General features: G+C 50.0%; 2 protein-coding genes across 2 annotated transcripts; one reads left to right on the forward strand and one right to left on the reverse strand.

Moving 5' to 3' along the window:
* The first annotated feature begins 4,143 nt into the window (after positions 1–4,143).
* Positions 4,144–18,727, forward strand: FCMR (Fc mu receptor). Its single transcript, XM_007171563.2, has 8 exons — positions 4,144–4,233; positions 11,001–11,336; positions 12,081–12,212; positions 13,192–13,414; positions 13,566–13,702; positions 14,027–14,185; positions 14,463–14,521; positions 16,812–18,727. Exons 1-8 carry the CDS (start codon positions 4,197–4,199, stop codon positions 16,986–16,988), a joined length of 1,260 nt encoding a protein of 419 aa, XP_007171625.2. The 5' UTR covers positions 4,144–4,196; the 3' UTR covers positions 16,989–18,727.
* Positions 18,728–18,963: 236 nt separating this feature from the next.
* Positions 18,964–22,820, reverse strand: IL24 (interleukin 24). The gene is made up of 5 exons (XM_007171661.1): positions 22,668–22,820; positions 21,513–21,575; positions 20,475–20,633; positions 19,941–20,015; positions 18,964–19,047 (listed from the first exon to the last, which is right to left on the reverse strand). The coding sequence occupies exons 1-5, from the start codon at positions 22,818–22,820 to the stop codon at positions 18,964–18,966; spliced, it is 534 nt and encodes a 177-aa protein (XP_007171723.1).
* Between the last annotated feature and the right edge of the window lie 327 nt (positions 22,821–23,147).

The raw sequence follows: 23,147 nt of genomic DNA on the forward strand, positions 1-23,147 counted from the left end.
TTTAGAATAGTTGACCCTAAGCCTCTTGGGGGACAGTGATTAGGTAAAGGACCCCCTTGTCTCCTAAGGCCATTCGTAGGTTCTGTAAACCTTGCCATATCCTATAAGCCCCCGTGCCACCCCTAGACTCTTCCTCAGGGTGCCAGTGTGTAGAGAGTTCTCTCTTGGAGAGAGTTCTTCCTGGCCATCTAGCCCACCTGATGTGGGATAGAACCTATGCTTCTATCCGGGCCTTGAACATAATGCTTTCCATGCTATGTACTTCCCCAGTCTGGACAGCAAAGCATTGCAAGAGAACCAAAACTACAAGGTATGTTAGAACCCATCACTGTTTTACCCTCAGGAAGCTGCTCTCTGACCCACCAAAGAGTCATGCCTGGGGCAGAAGAATTAAGATACAGCTTCTGTGTTAATGCAACAACCTACAAGCCAGTCCTGAACTTAGGCAGTCTATCCCAGTCCCTAGAATCAAAGGCCAAGAAATGTCACTAAAGCTGCAATCTTGTATTATTCTTAACTGACATTGTCAATAGGTGATAGCAAGTTTAGTAATATATCCTGCCCCAAATCCACCTGCTCCGCATGCAGGATGTTGGACAGAAAAACCCTCCTATGAAGAAGGAAGCTGGTCTAATTTATTTTTTCACCATTCAGGAGTTTAGAAGTCTGAAATCAAGGTGTCAGCAGGGTCGGTTCCTTCTGGAGGCTCTCAGGGAGAATCTGTTCATGTCTCTCTCCTGGCTTCTTGTAGTTGCCAATAATCCTTGGCTTGTAGGCGCATCACTCCTGTCTTTGCCTCCATCATCGCATGGCCTTCTCCCTGTGTGTTGCCCTGTGTCTTCACATGCCTTCTTATAAGGACACCAGTCATTGGATGGAGGGCCCACTCTAATCCAGTTTGACCTCATCTTAATGAATTACATCTGCAAAGTTCCTGTTTTTAAACAAGGTCATGTTCTGAGGTTCCAGGTGGACATGAATTTTGGAGGACACTATTCAGCCCAATATAGGGGAGTAATAATCAACTGTGAGGTTGATAATGATAAACCAAATAACAAGGATTAGTGTCCAGCAGCCACGCAGAGAACTATTTCAATATTTCTGATGGCAAGAAAATCTTCCTCAAGTTCTTGAATTATCTTGATTTTTTTCTTTTTAAAAATCCATTATGTAACAATGATTACACATTACTAAGACCCAATAGTGGTTGAGAATCTGTTTATAGCAGACAAGCCTGTGGTCGAAGTTCTCAGAAAGGGAACTGCAGGATGCCTGAGCCAGGTGCCTCTACCTGGGTGGGCTCCCTGGTGAGTCCAGGGGGCAGGGGACTCTCACGGTCTGTCTTTGGGGAGAGCAGTGCTGGGTCATAGTGAGGGCCACCTGAGGATCTCAGCCCTCTCTCTGGAAAGGTCAGGAGATGGCTCTTCAGAGTCTGGCCAAGGGGAAGGTCAAAGCAGGGTGATGCGATAACCAAGCAGAAACATAGGACAATGTCCCCCTTGATGACAAGGGCTAGTCTCCTCGGCGCTCACACTATATTCCAGCCCTAGGTAAGGCCTGCCTTCTGCAACCCTCACAAGAACTTTATGAGAAACATTCTTCCCCCATCTGTAACAGAGGTAGGATAATAAAACCTCAGCTATTATGGAGAGTAGATGAATTTACCTGAAGGACTTAGCACAGTTCCTGATTTATCTGGTATTATTTATTCCCTCCACCCGCCGGTCACTGGGCTCTGAATTTTTTCCATTGAGTTATCCCTTCTGGCCGAGCCTTGGTGTGACATGAGGCCACGGAGTCCCCTCCCTGTCGGGGCGCTGCAGCTCCTCAGAACTTTTCCTGGGCGTGGGAGCACCAGAGCCATCCAGCAGCCCTGCCGGTCAGAAAGGAGAAATAGAGTGTAGATGGGCAAAAGAAAGAGAGGGAGAAGAGAGGGAGGCTGGCTAACTTTTCCCACTTGGCAATTTAGCCAGGGGTCAGCCTTCCCCTGGGGCCACACCCCCAAGACCCGGGGGCAACATCTGAAGGTAGAGACTAGATGGCCCAGGTCTGCGAGCTTCAGTCCCTCAGACTCCATTCACTTCCTCCCTGGCCATCCCCAGATCCCTAATATTCGCTCTTAGGAGCCCAACGTGATGTTGTTAAGGGTTTTATTTGGGCCACACATGATGTGAAAATCTCTCCTACACGCTCTTATCCCACACATCCCTGCACTACCCGGCAGACCCAGCCACAGCCCAGCCGACCCCTCGTCTTCATAGACACATTCACACACACAGCACGTTCACACTCACAGCCACACACCCACACACTCGCAACCACATGCCACACACTCACAAGCACACACCACACCCACACACTCACAAGCACACATACGTTCACACATCACACACACACATCATTACTCCACACATCACACGCTCACACACTAACATCACACATAACACACTCCCGCACCGCTCCTCCCACTGTCACACACTCACACATTCCAGTCACATACCACTCACGCTCACACATCACACACCTCACACCGTCACGCCCACAGTCACACACACACACACACACACGCACACATTTCATTCATTCATTTATTCTGTCTCCCTCCAAGGCATCCCAGGCCTCGGGCCCGGCAATGCCAGAGTCCAGCTGTGCACCAGCTGCAGGGCTGGGAAGAGGCCTCAGTATAGGGAAGGGTGGAGGCTGACGGAAGACCCCCTAGTGTCACTCGCTTGAACCAGAGCCCGGAGGCTGCTCTCGACACCTCGGCGGTGGGGGGCGGGGGGAGAAATCTCAGCCGCAGCTGCCCTGGGCTGGTGGGGACCCAGCGCCCCGCCACCCACACTTCCTCTGCACCTGCTCCGAGCCTCACGCTCCACTTCCACTGCGGATGTTGTCTTTTGTGTTTTGGAGAGCATGTGACAGACCTGCATTGTGGGGGCCGGTGGGGGGCTGGAGGGGCCTCCTGGAAAGGTATGGGGACAGCCAGAGTCCCCTGTGGGCACAGGAGGCTGCAGCGCCTGGAGGTGGGGGCCCTGGGCACCACCCTGTGGACAGCAGCCAGGGATGGAGGCTGAACCCCCGATCAGTAGCGTCCTCCACGCCTCCGCATGAGGGGCTCTAGAGACACCTGCGTGACCACGGCTTCTGCGGGGCCTCAGGCACACTGCGGGAGGGAGGCAGGGCAGGCACCATCCCATTTTATCCGTGGGAGAACTGAGGCCCACGCTAGAAAGTGCCAAGCCAGGAAGAGAATCCAGGGTTCTGACTGGAGCCCAGAGCTCCTTCCATGATGACTCTCAGCTGATTGTCTCAGTGTCCCGGCCACTGGCCCTCGCCCTCGACCGTCAGGGTCCTGAAGGGTGGCTCTGCCAGGCTGCTGTGACTCTAGACAGAGTTGCTGTGTGACCTGTCACACCCTCTCCGGGCATTGCCCTTGTGATCACTGGACTGTGCCTGGGCCGCTGTGAGAGGGCAGCACCTTAGGCAGAGAGTCAGGGAGGATGAGGGGTGGCTGATCTGAGGGGGGATGAGCTGCAGTTAAGACCCCAGGAATGATGTTCTGTGGGAGAGAATGCCAGTGATCATCTTGTCCCACCTTCATTTCCTAGATAGAGAAATGGAGGCTCAGAGAAAGGTAGTGAATTGCTCAAAATCCACAGTTAGTATTTCCACATAGTAGGTCCCCCAAAGCATTTGTCCAATGAGTTCAAGGGCTACAACCAGCACCTTCTGACTTCAAGCCCAAGCTTCTGTCCATATAGCTGTCCTCAGATGCAGAAAATTGGTAAGGAGGCTCTTTTATCCTGAAGACAGGCATAAGGGGAATGACTCTGGCTCACATAAAGCACATAAAGCATGAGAGGACCCTCCAAGGCAAAGAAATAGCAGAACTGGTAGTTTCTAATAGTCTTTAGAAGCTGCCTGGAGGCACTTTGAACCCTGGTGACCCATTCTCACTCAACACAACATGTTTTCTCAGTTCCTGACTTCCTCTTTGGTTTGCTGGTACTTTCTTTTTCATCTAAGACTAGTAAGCAAATAAGATAGGTTGTCATTTCCTCATTTTCAAGCCGTACTCCTTGTGGGGGCCAGAAATCTCTTTCAAGCATCAAACAGTGAAGGGTTCCTGGGTGAGCAGTGGGTCTCTGTCCCCCTCTCCAGGGGCTCTTGGATGGGACCTTGCTCTGGAAGGAGCCATGGACCTCTGGCTTTGGTCACTTTACTTCCTGCCAGGTAAGTGCTGTGGGGAAACACCCTGGACGTTGTATGAGGGCTGAATGGGCCACAGGTAGGGGAGTTGCTGTGCATCTCCAGCTCTGAAGTTTCTGGATGGATTTAGCTGTAAACCGGTACCTAGGGCAGGACGTGGATGGAGGCCCTCCCCACTCCCAGTTAGTGCGTCTCCCTGTACTCCAGACACACCTCCTGCTCGCTCAGGAGTTGACTTGTAAGGGCTGAAGGTGCCACCTCTCCCAGACATATCAGCCTGTTAATATGGAATCTCAAAGCAAGTGCCTCCAAAGTTCTTTCTTCTTACTTCTACATTCTCTTTCTTTGGATCTCTTTAACTCCTGAAATTTTCAAAGTTCCAATCTAAATGAAGTCTCCCTAACCCATTTGGTAGCCCTAATCCATTTCCTGAGCTCCATATCTCAATTTACAACTGTCTCCTGGGCACTCCCACTTCCATATCTCATCGAGATCAGAAATGCAACAGGCCTAACACCTAACCTCAAATTCCTCACTGGTCACCACCAAAATCAGCTACTCTCTCTGTCTTAACTATCTCTGATATCAGCTGTAAAATGCCAAAATAGCTTTTTACCACCTCTTCCCATTTATCCCCAACCAGACTTTGACCTAATCAATGGCCAATTCATGTAGTTTCTAGATTCACATTTACCAGGATGAGAAGCCATGGCAGCCCCCATTAGAGACATAACAGAGGGAATGGAAAGGAAAAACACTGGATCACCTCTTAACTATCTCTCCCACTTCCTCCAGCCTGACCAGCCTGTAGCTCCAGATCAACCTTCCTTCATCTTGACTGTGATCATAGGATCATCCTCTCCAACAACCTTCCATGGCTCCCACTGCCTACTGAATCGAACTCCTTAAATACAAACTCCTCCCTTGGCCTCCCCTTTTATACTCTAAGCTTATCATACTCCCCTGTGTTTTCCTAACCTCCAGCCAATGGGACGCCTCTTTGAACATGTGCTAGACTTTCCTGCCACCATGCCCTTGCTCATGCCATTCCTTCTGCCGGGAATAGCCTTCCACTCACCTCCACCATTTATGGGTCCTTCAAATCCCATCTCAACCTCCACCTTCTCATACACGTTCCAGAGGTCCCTCTTCTGAACCCCAATAGCTGACCCCGTTCTACCTTGTATTGTAGCTTAAGGTGTGTCCACCTTATTTTATTGATTCCATGGTAAGCTTCTTGGGGGTCAAAGTTGTTTTTTATTCATACTTGCTTTCTTTGTAATGGCTGGAATTTGGAAGAAAGTCAAATCTTTGAATCAAATATTGGAAATCCCTAAAAACCCAAGGGAATGAAGGTTTAATGAAATAGACTCTGTGAGAGGTAGTAGGACATAGGTGATCACAGTGGATGGTTAACTAAACTTCGGCCTGAGAGGGAAGAGGGATTGGGTAGACGTGGAAAATGTCTAGGAGTGAAGGGTACCTAAATTGTACCCCTGCAGTCTGTCCTGAGCAATGTGACCCTTCTAGCCAGAGGGGTCCTTGCTCTGGGCCTGGTCCTTCTCCACTTGTGCCCATCTCCACAGGGTGAGGAGTTCAAGGCACAAAGGGATGTGCCTATTCCAAGCCCACACCCACACCCCCTCTTCTAGACCTCAAATTCCCTGTCCAAATGTCTCTGGAACCACCTTCAATGACTGTGTGAGATTCTATCCTGGGTCTTCTATCCTAGGGTGACTGCTTGGCCTATAAAAGGGTGGCTACAGGTGGCTGTTTGGGAAGGAGATGGATGGAGCTTGTACACGCAAGCTGGGTCATCCCCCATGTATATACCAGGACCATTGTGGAGTGGGCAGAAGCCAGGGATGAGAACAGAAAGGAGAGAGGCCAGAGGTTAGAGGCAGGAAACTTGGAGCCATTTTTCCCTGCATAGCCATGTATTAGAGTGGACATCCAAGGAGTGTGTAAATTTGTCAAGATAGGGGGATACTTTATTCAACAGATTTTAGCCTGCTAATTAACTTTAAAATATTTAGACGTATGATATTTGGGTCTTATTTGTATTCCTGCCCCAGGTTCTGCAAATGTGGGGGTGGTCCTGGTCCCAGAGCCCAGTGCGTGAGGCACAGACTATAGGCCACATTGCCTGGGGCCCTAAGTGGAGTTCTGTAATAAAGCAAGGCAGTAGCATAGGGTATACACTTTCAAACTTTTTTTACCTTGACCCATAATAATAATACATACATACACTTGATGCTGTGACCCAGTACACATACGCATACCTAAAATTTATTCTTGATTCTTTAATATGGGGATGACTTTGGGGCTTCAGCACTTGGACGGATGTTGGTGCTATTTTTGGAGATGGGAAGAGCTTGTGAAGGAACAGGCTTTGGAAGAGAAATCAAGAGGGTTTTGTTTGTTTGTTTGTTTTTGCCATTGTAAGTCTGGAAAATATCTTATATGTTTGAGTAAAGTACAAGAGCAGGTGTCAAAAAGGCAAGTCTGGAGCCCAGAGGTAAAGACAAGACTGGAGATCCATATTATGATGAGACCTATATAGTGTTGGTATTAAAAGCCATGGAAGTAAATGAGCTAGTGTGAGGGGAAGCAAGGAGGACAGAGAAGAGAACAGGCCCAGCGTCAGGCCCAATGCTGATAGAGAAGGGGAAGTAAGGAAGGAAGGAGGAGGAGAACTAAGTGAACAGATAAGGAGAGGTAAGTCAGGAGATTGCAAAGGAACAGCCATTGAGAGTGTAATGTCGGGGAAGCCAGGAGAGGAAAGCATTTCAAGGCAGGAAGGCTCAGTTCCACCAAATGCTGCCAGGAGAGCAAGAAAAAAAAAGATAAAGAAGTGACCATCCAACATGGCAACAAGGAAAGTTTTGGTGACCTTGACCGGAGCAGTTTCAGTGGAATACTGGAGCCATAATTCTGACAGATGTAGGTGGAAGAGGAATCGGGAGATGGAGGAGTGGATTCAGTGATTTTGAGAAAGTGAACAGAAGAGGGGTGGCAGCTGAAGGGGAGGGGAGAAGTCGACCAAAGGTTTTTCCAATATGGGCCATATCAGGGCGTGTGTGTAAGCCATGGCAATGCTGGAGGAGAAGAACCAGTGAGACAGACAGAGAAAGCGGGTGATCGCAGAAGACATGCTCTAAAGAAGGTGATGGGATGGATTCAGGATAAAGGTGAAAGGACTGGCTTTTGAGAGGAGGGGGACACTCCATCCACAGCAACAGGGTCGAGGGCAGACAGCGGGCCCAGACACACACAGGTTAGTGTGGGCAGAAGTGGGAAGGAGCATAGGATGCTTCCCATCCTTTTAAAAAAAATCCACGCTCCATTGGATAAACATAAAACTCTCAGGTCAGCTCCCTTCTTCCAGAGATTCTGCTGTGACTTGAGTTGATAGGGTCCTCATCGCTTTTCCCACCTAGAAAATCACTGCTACACGGAATCCAAAGTCTATTCCCAGAGCACTGCCACCAGCCAAGGCCTTGGGGGCCTTTACCTTACTTTGCATTATGAAAACAAGATATTTTCCATGTTCCAAATTGGATATTTATATCCAATTATATGTTGAGAGTGACTTTTTAAGCTACATATATCCGTTTCCCCTACCATCACCACTGAAAATCAAATCACCAGCTTAGAGATTAATGACACTTAGTTAGCAGCCTATCTAAAACATCAATATTAAACAGCTTGGTTCCTTTAGATACCTTCTACCACCGCTTTCTTTTTTCCCCTGAATCATTTGGAAATGTAGTTAAAGGGTCCAGAATTGCAAAAATTCAAGGGCACCTGGGATGCTTATCTAAGAATGCAGATTCATAGGCCCCATCCTAAGCAGATATAATCACATTGCTTAAGGGCAGGACCAGGTTATCTGTATCCTAGCAAGTTCCCCCACAGGAGTCTTACGCACACTGTGCCTAAGTTCTAAACCTGGAGGTTATATCTACCTTTTTTTCTATTTGGGAAATCTGCTTTTGGTTAGAAGCTACTATGAACTCCAAGGAGAGTGGGATCTGGTCATTTTTATCTCACCCATTAGTGCTTCCTTGGGACCAGAGTTCAGTGTACCCAGAAGCTTTCCTTGTGCTTCATCCATCCAAAGTTTGCACAATAAGGATGTCTTAGTCAGCTCCAGCTGCTGTAACAAAATACCATAGACTGCGTAGCTTAAATAACAGACATTTATTTCTCACAGTTCAGGAAACTAGAAGTCCTAGATCAAGGTGCTGGCAGGTATGATTCTCCGTGAGGGCCCTCATCCTGGTTTGCAGCCATCTCCCTGTGTGCTCACATGGTCTCTTCTTGTGTACATGGAGAGAATAAGGACACTAATCCCATTATGAGGGCTGCACCCTCATAACCTCATCTAACCCTACTTACCTTCCAAAGGCCCCACCTCGTAATACCATCACTTTGGGGGTTGGAATTTCAACACATGAATTTTGGGGAGATACAAACATACAGTCCATAACAGAGGGTCATGGGCAAGCCAGGGGGTTACCAGCAGCTCATTGCTGAGTGGAGAGACGCCACTGGAGGCATCTGCACAGGTGATGACCCCTCTCTGCTCTGTCTTGCGCCTGCCTATTTTACAGCATCTCACCCTTGAGAAAGCAGCAGGCATGCCCTTTTCTGGCTGGGTTGGTCCAAAAATGTTTGTATGCTCATTCTCAGGTGCTGGGCTTTACACACAGGTATGGTCCTTCTGGACATACAGGGGATTCGCCTATCCCCTTGGTTGGGTGTTTGTCCTCTGATGGGTCACCCTTCCACTGGCACATTCCAGTCACAGGGCTACCTCACACGTCTGTTTCCAGGGGATTTAAAGCAGTGTTGGGTTATTCATGAAGGGTTTCCATGTCAGATCATACATGTCTGGTGGGCCCCTCTTCTCCCCACCACACTGACCAGCTACACTTTCAGATCTTAACATACTCCTGTAAATGTCCCCAGCTAGCCCCTCTCTAGCCTCCTCTACCCCCATCTCATGTTCCCATGGTTGTTTCTGTTGTCCACTTTCTTCCCTCTCCCCAGAACATCCTCCTCGACTCTCTCTGCTCATCTAGGAGGCTCCAGCCCCACTTCTTTCCTTGACTCCTTGGAGCTATTCTTTTTGTTGTTGTTGTTTTAAAGAGAGAATTTTTATTTTTTTAATTTACTTTTGGCTGTGTTGGGTCTTCGTTGCTGTGCGTGAGCTTTCTCTAGTTGAGGTGAGTTGGGAGTTACTCTTTGTTGCAGTGCACGGGCTTCTCACTGTGGTGGCTTCTTTTGTTGCAGAGCATGCGTTCTAGGTGCACGGGCTTCAGTAGTTGTGGCACACGGGCTTCAGTAGTTGTGGCACACAGGCTCAGTAGTTGTGGCGCACGGGCTTAGTTGTTTGCAGCATGTGGGATCCTCCCTGATCAGGGCTCGAACCGGTGTCCCCTGTATTGGCAGGCGGATTCTTAACCACTGTGCCACCAGGGAAGCCCTAGAGCTATTCTTAATGTTTGCTCTATGGATGAATTTCAGGAAGGTTGTGAACATCCCTCCCCGCCTCATGAACATGCCATGTCCTCTCTCCTGTCCCAGCCTTCTTGGGGGTGGTTCTCACTGTCTAGAAGGGTCTCTCCTCCACCCTAGTCCACAGCCCCCTCCCCACACACACACTTCATCCTCCGAATTGTCTTCCCAGAAATATACAGACACTTATTGGGACCCACTTAGCTGACAATTAATCATACTTGGACTTACTTTCTTCCCCAGCTTAGACCTGCCTTCTCTCAGCCAAAGCATAAGCTTTTTGATGTCAGGGACTCAGAAACCACACCTTTTATTCCACCCTGCTCCACACCACCCCCAATGCACATACAATGTGCACACACACTCAAATATACCCTTGTTTCCTTCCGTGTTCCCTTCCTCAGTGAAGACAACCATCATTCTCTGAGTTGCCTTCCACACCCAGTCCTTCAGGTCACAACTTACACCTCATGTCTTCCAGAAAGCCTTCCTCAAATTATATCATCCTCTGCAGCAGCCTGGATCAGGCGCTCCTGCTTGCTGCTTCCAAGGAGCCCTGTGTATCTACGCCATGGGATTTATTATACTCTGCTGTCACATAGTGGCCGTCCATTTGTATCATTCAATAAATGATTCGTTCTGTGAGGGAGGGATGCCAGCTACCTTATCACATGAAAGGCATTCAACAGATACTTGTTGAATTATTGAATAAAAAAACTGGAGGTGAATGGTTGTTTTGGTTGGTTGGATGGATCTGAGCAAAACAAAACTAGACAGAAAACCTGTTGGAGCAAATTGTACCATGCCTCCCGACACCACCCTGAAGTCACTCAGGGATATGTGCTGGTTGGGGGGATCACTGTGGCACATTCTCTCCCTCTGGAGTGGGGTAGTGGCTTTGACTGTATTTTCAGGGGTTTGATGTCTGGGTCCATATGGGTTCAGGTTTGGTAACGAGGCTGAGGATTACATTAAGGCTTGGGCTGGGGAGAGACTCAGCCTTGGGCATAGGGCTAGGGATGGACATAGAGCTGGACCAAGGATATAAATAGGGTTGGGGATGGGAAGAGGCTGAGGATGCAGCCAGGGCTAGAGATCATGAGAGGGCTGAGGCTCAGGGCTGGCTGAGGCTTGGGCTGCTAATGGGGATGGAGTTGGAAGTAGGGATGAGTGTGAGGCTGGGCTGGGGCCTGGGTTGGAAACAGGGCTGGAGTTGGGGATGTGGCTGGGAATGGGGCTTCCTCTACATTAACTCCCTCTCCCTGCAGTAGCTGGAGCCCTGAAGGTCCTTCCAGAAGTAAAGGTGGAGGGAATGCTGGGAGGATCCGTTGTCATCGAGTGCCCGCTTCCTGAAATGCATGTGAGGATATATCTGTGCCGGACAATTGTTGCGTCTGGAGGGTGCGCCACCGTGGTGTCCAACAGCAACTTCGTCAAGAAGGAATTCAAGCATCGAGTCACCCTGGAGCTGTTTCCAGACAGGAATCTGTTCCTGGTGGAGATGACAGAGCTGGTCGAGAGTGACAGCGGGGTCTATGCCTGTGGGGTGGGCATGGACACAGACCGGGGCAAGACCCAGCAGGTCACCCTGTCTGTTCACAGTGGTAGGTGCCCCACCCGATGGAGGCTTTGGCCACCCAGAAAACGTTTCCACTCAGGAAGGCTGGGACAACAATGGGACTGCAGTCCCCACACTCTTACACTATTGCCATATTAGCAAGTCCAGTAGGAACTGGGATCTGTGGAGTTGAAACCTCATAGAGTCAATGAACTTCATGGTCCACCAAATTTTCTATCCAAACTGTATGAAAGGGACAGGATAGGTGCACTCTTTGTGTGGTATTTTACTCATCCTACCCAGGGCACGAGGCGAGTGTGGGGTGAGACTGAGGAGGGGCTCTGAGACTGAAAGAAATTGGAAGCAAAAGGACATAATTATTACCATAATTGTCCCATGAAAAATATCAGGGATAAATATAAGGAAAGACAATCATTTTTCACAGTTGATGGCCAAATTTGTTACTTTATGATCTGATCCTTTCTTTATTTCTCCCAAATCCTTCCTTTTTTCTTTTCTCCACTGACTTCCTCAGACATACACAGCACTAATTCAACAACCTAGATTCCCAATGGTCTCCGATGGTTTTGCAGGGAATGCCGACGGGGTTAGGGTGAAAGAGGATTTCTGTCAGGGAAGCCCCCAGCCTGGTTATTTTTCTGCTCCCTGCCCTCATCCCCTCACTGCCATCTGCCCTAGCTGAGCCAGCCTCAGCTCATACCAGCAGTCCCTTCCCCAGGCTTCAGTCTCGTCCTAGAGACCACCAATGGACTCCTCTTGCCTCCGGTAGATTACGGGCCTTTCTGGGAAGAAGAGCCAGTGCCTGAGCCTCCAGCATGGTTTAATAGATTTCTCCAAATGCATATGCCTCCTTGGTTCCAGATGCCTGAACATGCCAGTTCTTTGGAATTCATATCCAAAGGTCAGTTCCTCAAAGGTAGGGTAGGGGAGGTGGGGGAGATTCTATGGCATTGTGAAAATGGAGGAGGGGGTATATGTTCAGCTCATAGGATGGTTGGCAGAGCAGAGCTGCGTCTCAGATGTGTATTTCCCTGCTTTAGGAGGGGGTACCTCCCTGAGATCTGCGTTCCAAGTCTTTCAAGCCCATCCTTCAGCCTGTACACTTGGCACTAGTTGCAGAAATTACCCATCACCACCAGGTGGCACCACATGTAATGAAGTTCGTGCTCCATTCACAAAATCTAGCTCTTTTATGAATGACTGCGGGAAACCAAGACTGGGCAGACGTTTCCCAGCCAGAGGTCCTCCTGCGTCCTGCTCCCCATAGGGCTGTCTTCCATTTGCTGGCATACTGATTTAACAGCTCTATTTTACCATAAAAAGACTAATCATGATTATACTAATGGTACTTTTACATTTCTATACCATTTTCCTGTCTTAAATGCATTTTGACATGCAATAGTTCCATCACATCCTCACATCTGCCCTGTGAGGTAGATACATTAATTGAATATTGTTACACTAAAAGACTGCTGGCCATTGAGAGAGGGATTGTGTAACTGAGCTCATTGTATACTCAAGGTTGTGACTGACAGGTGTGGGATGGGGGAGAATAGACAAGCACATAGATACAACACAAGGCAGAGTGGGAACTGAACTACAAACAAGGTTTTATCCATGCTTAGAGGAGGGCAAGCTCTTCTGCCTGGGAAGTCAGGGAAGACTTCCTGTAGGAAATGGAGTTTGAAGCAAATATAGATAGGACATACTAGATGCAGATGGCATGCTCAGGAGGCATTTCAGGTGATGAAGACTGTGAGAACAAAGGTAGTCTAGGTAAAAGGGAAGCATGTGTTCCGGAAAGAAATGGTTGGCCCAAGGCTGCTGGAGACTAGAGTGTGTGTGTGTGGAAGGTCACTTCTTCCTGCTGTCTTCTGTAGTGACCACACCAGCTCAAAGGACCGAGGCCCCTCCAGCACACCATGCCTCCCCCACCACCTCAATCACCCACCGCCCTCGAGTTTACAGGGCATCTTCAGTAGCAACCGCCCAGCCCACCACCCTCCTGCCACCCGCCAGAGCCTCAAAAACCTCAGCACGGGAGGAACTGCTCAGGCTCCAGACGGCCAGCTACAACCACCAAAGCAGGCTTCACAGGCAGAGGTAAGAGGCCTGCACCATTCAGGGCGAGAATTCTGTTAACAAAGGGACAAACTTGTGAGCTACCTCCAAAAAAGTTGACCACCTGCGTGCTTGCCTTAACCCCCTCCCTTCCTGACCTCTCCCTTCTCTCTCCCCCTCCTTCCTTCTTCAGAGCACTCAACCACGGCCCAGGCCCGGTGTCTGGGATGGAAGATCAAGGCTTCTACATCCTGACCCCCACCATCCTGGGTCTCATCCTGCTGGCACTTCTGGGGCTGGTGGCGAAGAGGGTCATTCAAAGGAGGAAAGGTGAGGGGGTCGGGCTCCTTTTCGGAGAGCCGAGCTTCCCAAAGATCCCAGCGCATTCAGATCCCTCTGATCTCCCGGGGACACTCAGGAGCTTTGGATGAGCAGCCTGGGGTATGGGGAACGTGGCACGGGGCTCAGTGGTCTGGAAATGGGGACGGGGAGGAGCGCGGCCTGGGCCCTTTGGTCTTCAGTAAGCACCCACATGTCAGACATTGCCAAACACCAGGGAAACAGACAGCCTTTAGTTTTCTAAGACTGGGAGGGGGTGGCCATGGGCCTCTGACGCCCTCTTCCTCTCTCCTTCCCTGTGGCTTTACCGAGAAGCTCTCTCCAGACGGGTCCGACGACTGGCCGTGAGGATGCGCGCCCTGGAGGCCTCACAGCGGCCCCTGTCACAGCGGCCACGCGTGTCGCAGCGGCCACGCACCCAGAACAACGTCTACAGCGCCTGCCCTCGGCGCCCTCGGGGGTCGGACACTGCTGGTGAGCAGGCGGCCAGGTGGGGGAGAGCGGGACAGGTCGGGGGGAGAGGGAGGCGGGTTGGGGGAAGCGGGGCAGGTTGGGGGAGAGCGGGGCGGCCCGGGCGTGCATGCAGGACCAGCAGAAACTGCGCGGCGCGGAGGGTGAGCCAGAAGAACCCCGCCTCCAGCACAGCCGCGTGCCGCGCGGCCGGCTCCTCTCCCCAAGGTTTCCGGCGGAGCTGTGGGTGGGGCTGGGCCCTCGGCCCCGCCCCCATGTCGGCCCTCCTGGTTCTCATTAGGTGAAGGGGCGGCACCTCTCCCAGGCCCCGGAGCATTGGCGCCCCCAGCCCCGCCGCAGGTAAGCTCCGCCCCGCCCCTGATTGGCAGCTGCGGCCCTAATGGGCGGCCCCAGACCTGGGCTTGGACCCGAGCGTAGTCGGTGGAGCTTCGGCTTAGCTGGAGGGCGCGGGCTTTCGCAGTGGCTCCCCGGGCCCTGAGTCTGGAAACTAGTATCAGTTTCCTCCTTGGATGGTGTCAGTAGACGATTACGCAACAATTGTGGTAGACTTAGTTACACGGCTTTTAGCCAAGCATTTCTCGTGGGATAAATGGGAGCTTAGTAGAGGATGATAGATGGTACCTATACAAATACGTGAAGGGCTTTCGTGTGGAAAAGATTCGATTTCTAGGAGATCTTAAGGGGGTGGAAGTTATCCAGTTTCACCTTAATATGAGGAAGTACTTTATATTAAGCCCTCGAAGATGACAGGAGGTTGTTTACCCATCACTGACGGCAGTTAAGCCTGGCCTAGAGGCGTAGATAAGATTCAACACTTCGGATGAAGAAGATTCCTCTTGAAATCTAGGTTTGGACATAGGGAACTCATCTTTCTAATTTTTTATTTTTTTCTTCTGATCTTTCTATCGATGGCCATTTGGCAGATGTGTGAAAAACCTTTAAACTATTCGTTCGTGTTTGTTTTCCCAAATTTCCCATTTTATTCTCTAAAGCAGCCTACCATAGCGGAAACATTATTACTTCAGGAACCAGTAAAAACTAAGTGTGGCAAGTGTCCCTGATTTAATTAGGGGGTGTAGGCTAAGCTAATGCAGCAAACCCTAAACCACGGCCCACAACATGGAAGCCTATTTTCCTCTCAAGCAAAAGCAGGGAGCCAGGAGGAGGTGGCCTGAGCCATGGGGTCATCCAGGGGCTCAAATGCCTTCTGCCTGTTGCTGCACCATCCCCTGGAGTCTTGCCGCATCCATCCGTCCGTGGTCAATGCTCAATCCCCAGCACCATGTCTGCATCCCAGCGCATGGGAGGGAGAAAGAGAAAGTTGCTTTTTTAAGACCATGACCCTGAAATTTCACACATCACTTCTACCTGCATCCCACTGGGCACAGTTTAGTCACGTGGTCACACCTGCCTTAAAGGGAGGCTGAATAATGTATCCCTGGCTCAGTAACCGTGCCTTGCTAAAAAGGGGAGAGTGATGCCTGGCAACAAGCAACAGCTCTGCCCCCATCATGCCCAGCTTCTTGAGCTTGCCCTTACTCAGCCCTGCTGGAGAAGGTTCACAGTAGCTTAGGTAGGTCCAGCGGTGCCCATCTACTCTACACTTACCTCAGCCCTTTTCTCTGGAACTGCTCTGTGACCACACATGCCCTCACCTGGGCCAGTACCTTGCTCAAATTTTACCCTTCCTCCCTGCTTGAAATTCACATTCCCACTATCAGGGATAAAAATCTTGATGGAGCAAGTTCACAACAAGGTGCCTATGATTAATGACTGAGTATTTTAAGCCTTCACAGGGAGTGACTTTTTAAAATTTTTTAAGCCAAGTAAATCTCAAATGATGCACTGTATCAGGCAGTGGGAGATGTATTTTTGAAGCAAGCTGCTGCTCATTCCCTCTCTGGTAAAGTACAGAAAGTAACAGCTCCTTTCAGTGAGCACTCACTCAGTGCCTACTATGTTCAGGGGGCTGAACTTCTGGTTCTCAGCGCTTGTGTTAAAAATGTGTGACTCTCCCTACTGCAGCCTTCCTGGGTGGATGTTACAATAGTTGTGCCATGTTAGAGTCAGGGCATAGCCCTGTCCTCCGAGAACTGATCCATCCTGAAGGCAGATGATCCTGAACTTTCTTTCTGGGGAAGTGGAGTTCCACATGGCCTGCCACCATCCTCCGCTTCACCAGCCGGCTCCTTCCTGGAATGCACTGTCATGTGACGTCACAAGCTCTCCATGGAATAAAAGCCCTATGGAGGTGCAGAGGATGACTCGTCCTACTTCTGATAACTCCCTGAGAAGATGCATATTCATGCCACCAGTCACATCATCTAATCCCAGAGGGGAAACTGGTTCTCCTTCAGACCTGTGCTTAGTCACATGATTTTAGTCCGAGCCCCGTTTAAGGCATTTCCTGTCACGTTAGATCTAAGTGTTTTCCAGTTATTTGGGGTTGAGACGCCACCCTGAAAATCCCCAGGACTGAGCCACCTGATGGAGCTCAACCACCGCTGTATTTTGCCTTCTAGAAGACAGCAACCACATGCATGCTTCCCCCCCACCCCGCCCCATTGCCTGCTGTCGATGCTACAGTCACCCTACCCAGATCCAGTGATGCTTCCCTGGCTGTTCCCAGGTGTCGGAAACCCCCTGGCTCCATGCCCCGTCTGTGAACATCAGCTGTGAATACGTGAGCTTCTACCACCAGCCTGCTGCCAAGATGGAGGACACGGATTCCGACGACTACGTCAATATTCCCTGCCTGACTCAGCTCTCCAGCTGTCCCCCTGGGCCCAGACCTTGGTGCCAATGAGTCTTGTCTGTCTGCTGGTTTCCAACACCCGCTCCATCCGTTTTCAGAACCCTCATTACTCCCACGTCCCACCTCGAGTCTCATCCCTGTCTGTTTGCCCTGAGCACGGCTCAGTCCCCCCTCCCCCAGCTCTTCCTGGACAATTTTGCAGCCCCCTGTGGTTTTCAGGTGGGCTCTGGGAATGCAGAGCATTTGTCCTGATGCCACTTGCTTCCTTTCCAAGCCATGCAACGGGCTATGGCATTTGCAGAGTGTCTTTGATCACACGGTCTTTGCTGCCCTGGCTCTAGACCACATGGCCTTGGACTGGAGCCTAGGAATAGCTGTTGCTTTGAAAGCCCTTCTCGGTCTTGGGTTTCCCACCAATAGTAGGTGCCTGAACTTCTTTGTGAGGACATGCTTCAGCCCTGAGCTAGGAAGGGACCTTGTTATGAAACACCCCTTACAACCTCTTTGCCCTGATCTTAGGGCTGGCATTTACTAGTGATCTTCTATTTGTCTGGAGTCCTATGGTGAGGGCAATTTATTTTGATGTGATGAAGGGTTGTAAATTTTCAGAACCATGCTTGTTAGTGCTAGTGATATATGTGGTTACCCTCTTTACTCTAAGTCTTCCTCCCTTGATGCACTAAGTACCCTGACTCCAGCATTCCCCCTCTTTCAGAAATAGAATAGTTTTTGTCATCTATTTATCCTTCTTCCATGCACTGAAATGTGTGCATTTATCTTAGCCTTGGTCTATTTGAGCTATCCAAAGCCATTACATCTCTCTGCTTTCAGAAATGCACCTCCTTTCTTTGCCAGTCCAGGTGGCTTATAGCCAGGTGGGGAAGAACAAGGATATGGGATTCTTGGAAGGCCAGTTGTTCTGCAAGAGCACTCACGTCATGGAAGAAGAGACATCCCACCTCCTACATATATTCATCCTCTTGAGTGTTCTGAACAAGGGCAGAGTTAGGCAGACATTATATCTTTGGATTGCAATCAACTACAAAGTTCAGTCAGAGCTTGAGACTAGAGAATGTCCAGTCTTGCTTTTAGGAAGAAGGCCTTTTCCAGACACACAACTCAGCTTCTCTGGGCACTGGTCCAGTGACAGAAAGGAAAGGTTCCCGAGGTGCCTGCTTTTCATGAGCAGGGAATGTCATCACAGATGGGATAACACATAACCCTAACCCTAACCTAACCCTAAATTATATTCACACCACCATCATACCTGTCATCCAGGTATGATGACACCATCCACGAGGTCAGCTTGACACTGGCACCCTCCCAAGTGGCAGATAAGGGAAGAGTGAGTAGGATAAGAAAGAGAGCACTCAAGGGGCAGGGATGGTTGGAGTGAGGTGGGGAGTGTGGGCAAGAAATGCAGTGTTTAGGGAGAGTCTGCTTTGTTCTGGGCACACCCCTGCATTATATCTTTTATCATTTATATTTCAAACCAGTGCCCTCACCCTCACCCCAGTGCTCTGCAGATGACCCCTGCAGGTGTCATGACAATGTGATTTCCATGCCCTAAAGTTCAACTTCACATCCCAACATCCCTCATTGTTCCTCAACAATTCAAAGACAGGTTAAAAAAAATCCAATTTATTAAGCATTTGCTGAGCACCCATCCTCTACCCCACGTGGTGGCAAGGATTGTGGAGGATCAGAGAGAAGCATGGGGCACTGTCGTTGCTGCCTTCACAGAACTTTAATTCTGAAAAATAAATATGGCATCGGTTAAAACACTGATAGGAATTAAATAGCGTTATAATAAATATAAGAATCTGCTTTGTAGATTATTCGCAGCACCCAAGGGAACCTTCCACGACTGTTGTTGGGGTCACTTAAAGAATGAAGTCTTTGAGGATAAGCCTGGGCCAAGGATGGGGCCCATGGTCAAGGATGTGAAGCACCCAGAGAACATCATGGGGAGGGACGCTTGTTTGAAATGACACAGAGAATGAGGAGGGTATCCTGGCCTAGGCCTTCAGAGCTGGTAGAAGTTCTCCATCCAGGTCAAGAGAATGTCCACTTCTCCAAAGGCTTTGGTCACAGCTGCTTCTCTGTCCAACTAAAGGGAAAGGAGAGTTGAAGATCTGTCATGTTAGCCACAAGAATAGGTTTCCTTCCAACACCTGAACCCGGTCTGACTCCAAATCATGGGCTGAGTCCCCTTTGGGATGGCCTCTGACAAAGTCACCTACCCATCAATTATTCCCCGTCTATGAGTGTTGTCTGCTTCGGAGTTGAGGACAGATGGGTTGGTGAGTGGCAGCGGATAAGGAGCAAGGGAAAAGCATCTGGAGTCCCTGACACTAAGAATCAGAATCCCAGGGCAGGGTGGATTCCGTCCATCCCCTGAGACCACTGTGCAGATGAGGAAACTGAGGCCCGGGTGGCCCCTTTCCCTTGTATATTATTGCTCTTCACCACTTATTTATAAACTGGGGTATCTGTTCCTCAAAAAATGATCAAAATTCTATTTGCTTTGGGGGGGAGCTGGGTATGAAATTCGGATTTTCTTTGTTGTCTTAATTTAGGAAAAGGCAACATACTTCCCGTAATTCTTTTTCACAGACTAGACCCTTTGAACATCATGGAAAACAAGCAATGTGTGTTGTGCTTGGGGGTTCTCCCTTCCTTCCCCCTCACTTCTGACTCCAATCACCCACCTCAAGTACCCATAAAACTCTCACTTGGGAATGTCCTTGGTAGTGAAATCGTCTTGTAGAGAAATACAATAGCACTTTAACTTGAAAACTAGCAGAAAAATAGGCTGCCATTTGTGGTATTTATGCAGAGTATATAGCAATTGACGCAGCTACAGCTGTTCTAAGTAAGGTGGCTTTGGGGCCAGCCAGGTGGAGTCAGCTGCACTGGATTCTGCACTCGGTCCCCGAGGAACAGTCGTGTGACGCTTCAGGCTAGTCTACTTCCAGCTGGGCAGTTCCTGGCTTTGATTACCTGTTTAAATGCTCGCTGGAACAGCAGAAACCGCCTGCGTGCACTCTCACTGATGGAAAACATCTCCTTCTCCTGCTGGATAACAGAAAAAAAAGTGTGCCAAGTGTCGGGTAGGAGCAGAGGCAAGCCCCCTCCCACTCCTTCCTAAGGACGCCGAAGGGGTGCCCCAGGCCTAAGAGGACAGCTCCGAATCCCACGTCCCCAAGGTGGCCAATGCTGAACTCCCACCATGCAGCAGGGACTGCGTCCTTTAATTCTCACTGTAGTCTTGCCACGTAGGGGTGATTATCAGCATTTTATAGATAAGAAAACCAAAGCTCAGAGAGGTTGACCACCTTGCAAATGGACACCCAGTTGGTTAGAAGCAGACCTTGATTTGAGCCCAGAACTGCTGGTGTCCAGAGCCTGTGCTCTTTTCCATGACACCTGCAGCTCCCTGTCGTGGCATAAAAGCCAGGGCCAAATAAGGGAAGACGAGTCTTCTGAAAACATAGCATCTCCTGTGGGCCTCAGTCCCAGCTTTGTTCTACTCACACTGGCTTGCAGTTTGGACACGATGACAATAAAGTTGTTGGCCAGAGTAGAGAATGACTTCAGGATCCTGAATTCAACTGCCTTATCGCGGTAGTTTTTGAAGACAGTGTTCAAGTAGAACTTCAGCAGGGCATGGATGAGGTGGCAGCTTTCAGCCTCCTGGGGAGGGGCAGGGTCACTGCGGAGCCAAGGCCTCTGCCTGCCCCAGCCCTGGATGAACCACTCACGTGCCACGCAAGGCAAGATAAGCACAGTAGAGGCAGCGATCCTCTAGGAGATGCTGATAAATGTTAGATCTTAAGGAGCCTTCAGGCCCCTTTGTTTGACAGGAGGAACCGCAGACCCAGAAAGTGAGGGACTCACCCAGGGTCCCACGGCCGGTCAGTGGCAGACACAGCCTAGCCCCCAGGACTCCTGACTCCCATCTGGTTAGTATTCTTTCTTCTATACCACATGGCCTCTCTAATAGCTCTGGGCAGTGATGGACCTTGAAAAGCACCAGATCTTGATTGGTTGAGTCGGCAGGGAAAAGGCTTGGAAGGAGAAGAAATGAGGAGAAAAGAAAACTAGTATCCCTGAGCACAGGGACTGCACACTGGCCCTCAGAAGTGCCGCAGAGGGAAGCTCAGCATCTCTCAGGGATCGGGGCTCAGTCGTCTGTGCTCACTGCCTAGATGGGTGACGAGTAACAGGTGAGAAAAAAGTAGGGGCATGGAAGTGGCCTAAGCACATGCTCACTGGGCCAACAAAAGCGAAAGAGAAATCTAGATTGACGGCAACTCTGGCTAAATGGAGACAGAGGTTTACAAGCCTCAATCCCCACCCCTCTCCTCATGCCATATGTTCATATACCCCAGATACTGAGGCAACAACCCCAGATATTACTTCTCTGGCTCACTACCAAGCCCTGTCCTGTGCAGGCTCAGCCCAGGGCAGAAGTGAAGTCTTCTGTCAGCCTCCCCTAGACAACCCCTCAGCGTCACCCATAGAAGACCAGCCACCCAGAGGAGGCACCATCCTTCCCCAGCATCTGATTACCGAGACATTCTGCAGAACCTCCTTCCGCAGCAGCTGGACACTCGTGATATTATCCTGAGCTTGCTTTGGGAACAGAAAGAACAGATGTCTCCAGGTTGGGGGTCAGCATAGAAACCAACTTTGCAAATACACGCTGCTTCCCCAGACCCCTAAATCTATCCAGTCTGTGAGATCTCAGAGGCCAGAGGGAGGACCCAGGAAAGGCCATGCTGAGCTGGCCCCTGGGGTAGGGGTTCAAGGTTCCCAGCCCAGAAAATCACCAATCTTGGCCCCCAGGGGCAGATGAAATCCCAAGAGCTCTTAGAGCTTTGATGAAGGACGTGTTTGATTCCTTTGGTCACTTGAGGCAGGAAGAAATAAGCCCATGTGGTTTAAGAGCCACTAGGAGCGGGATGTTACCTCCATATTCTGGGGCGGGTCGGGGGGCTGCCCCTTGGAGCTTCCCCTGCAACCCACCACTCATCCCAGTTCTTGAATTTTGAGCCAAAGAATGCTTGAGAGGAAGGAGTTTTAGAGCTCCTTTGTCCCACCTCCTCATTGTGCAAATAAGGAAACTGATGGGGGCGAAGGTAGGGGTTGCTGTACGGGTTGGTTTCAAGGTGAAGATCATACATAGGTGCCCTGTCTCCAATGCAGCACCCTCCCCTCTTCCCTAGCTGCCTCATCAAGCTCCTTCATTCTACCTTGCATCTGGATTGTCCTTTAAGGAGTACATGTCACAAGCTCTATTAACCATTCTTTCCCAACTCAGCATTAAACATTCTTCGACCTTTACTCAAGGCCTAAGCAGGTGGGAACGGACTAGTAGGAGCTGGCAAAGCAGTAGGTGAAAACTCTAGTGGGTCTCAAAGGATTTCCCATGACTTCCCATTGGTGGAATCTCATGTAACCCTGGGACATAGATGAAGCTCAAATGAATCGGGCTCCCTTCTTTATTCCTCGTGGGCTGTTTCTTTTCCTACAGACTGGCCACATCTTTCTGAGCCTCAGTTTCCCCAAGGGCAAGAGGAAATGTAGACTTGTGATACCTCTGACTTCACTGAGTTCCTGGATAGGAAAATGACGATCAAACTGCAAAAGGCTCCATAATCATAAAATATTATCCTCTACCCAGAATCACCCCCATGGCTGGCTTCAGAACAATGCTTCACTCACCACAATGTCCTTCATGGCCTGGAAGGCCTCCCACAGTTCCTGAAGAACTACCCCTTCTACTTGGCAGGGCCCAAATTGGAATTCTTGGCCCTGGACCCCTGGCCCCCGGCTCCAGAAAAGCAGGATCAGACTCAGGCAGGGAAGGGCAGCCATGTGCACAGGAGAGCCCATCTGCAGCAGGGGACGGACCAGGAGGATCCTGCTGGAAGAAAGGGGGGCATTGCTCTGAGGCAGACCCTCTGCCCCAGCAGGGGTACACCCCAGAGTAATGCTCCTTGGCTCTGCCTCGGCCAGCCTCGGGGACACACAGATGGGAAACCTGAAACTAGAGTGGGTTCCCGGTGTTAGAATAATTCAAACATGTGGCCTTGCTGAGGTGCCCTGGGGTGGGGCAAGGTTCTTTCTGCCCTGCAGTCTCATACCCGTTGATCTGGCTTTCCCGCTATCTGCCCCCCACCCCCCATCCATGTCACACACACA

The sequence above is a fragment of the Balaenoptera acutorostrata genome, chromosome 1, assembly GCF_949987535.1.
Source record: "Balaenoptera acutorostrata chromosome 1, mBalAcu1.1, whole genome shotgun sequence".
Taxonomy (NCBI): domain Eukaryota; kingdom Metazoa; phylum Chordata; class Mammalia; order Artiodactyla; family Balaenopteridae; genus Balaenoptera; species Balaenoptera acutorostrata.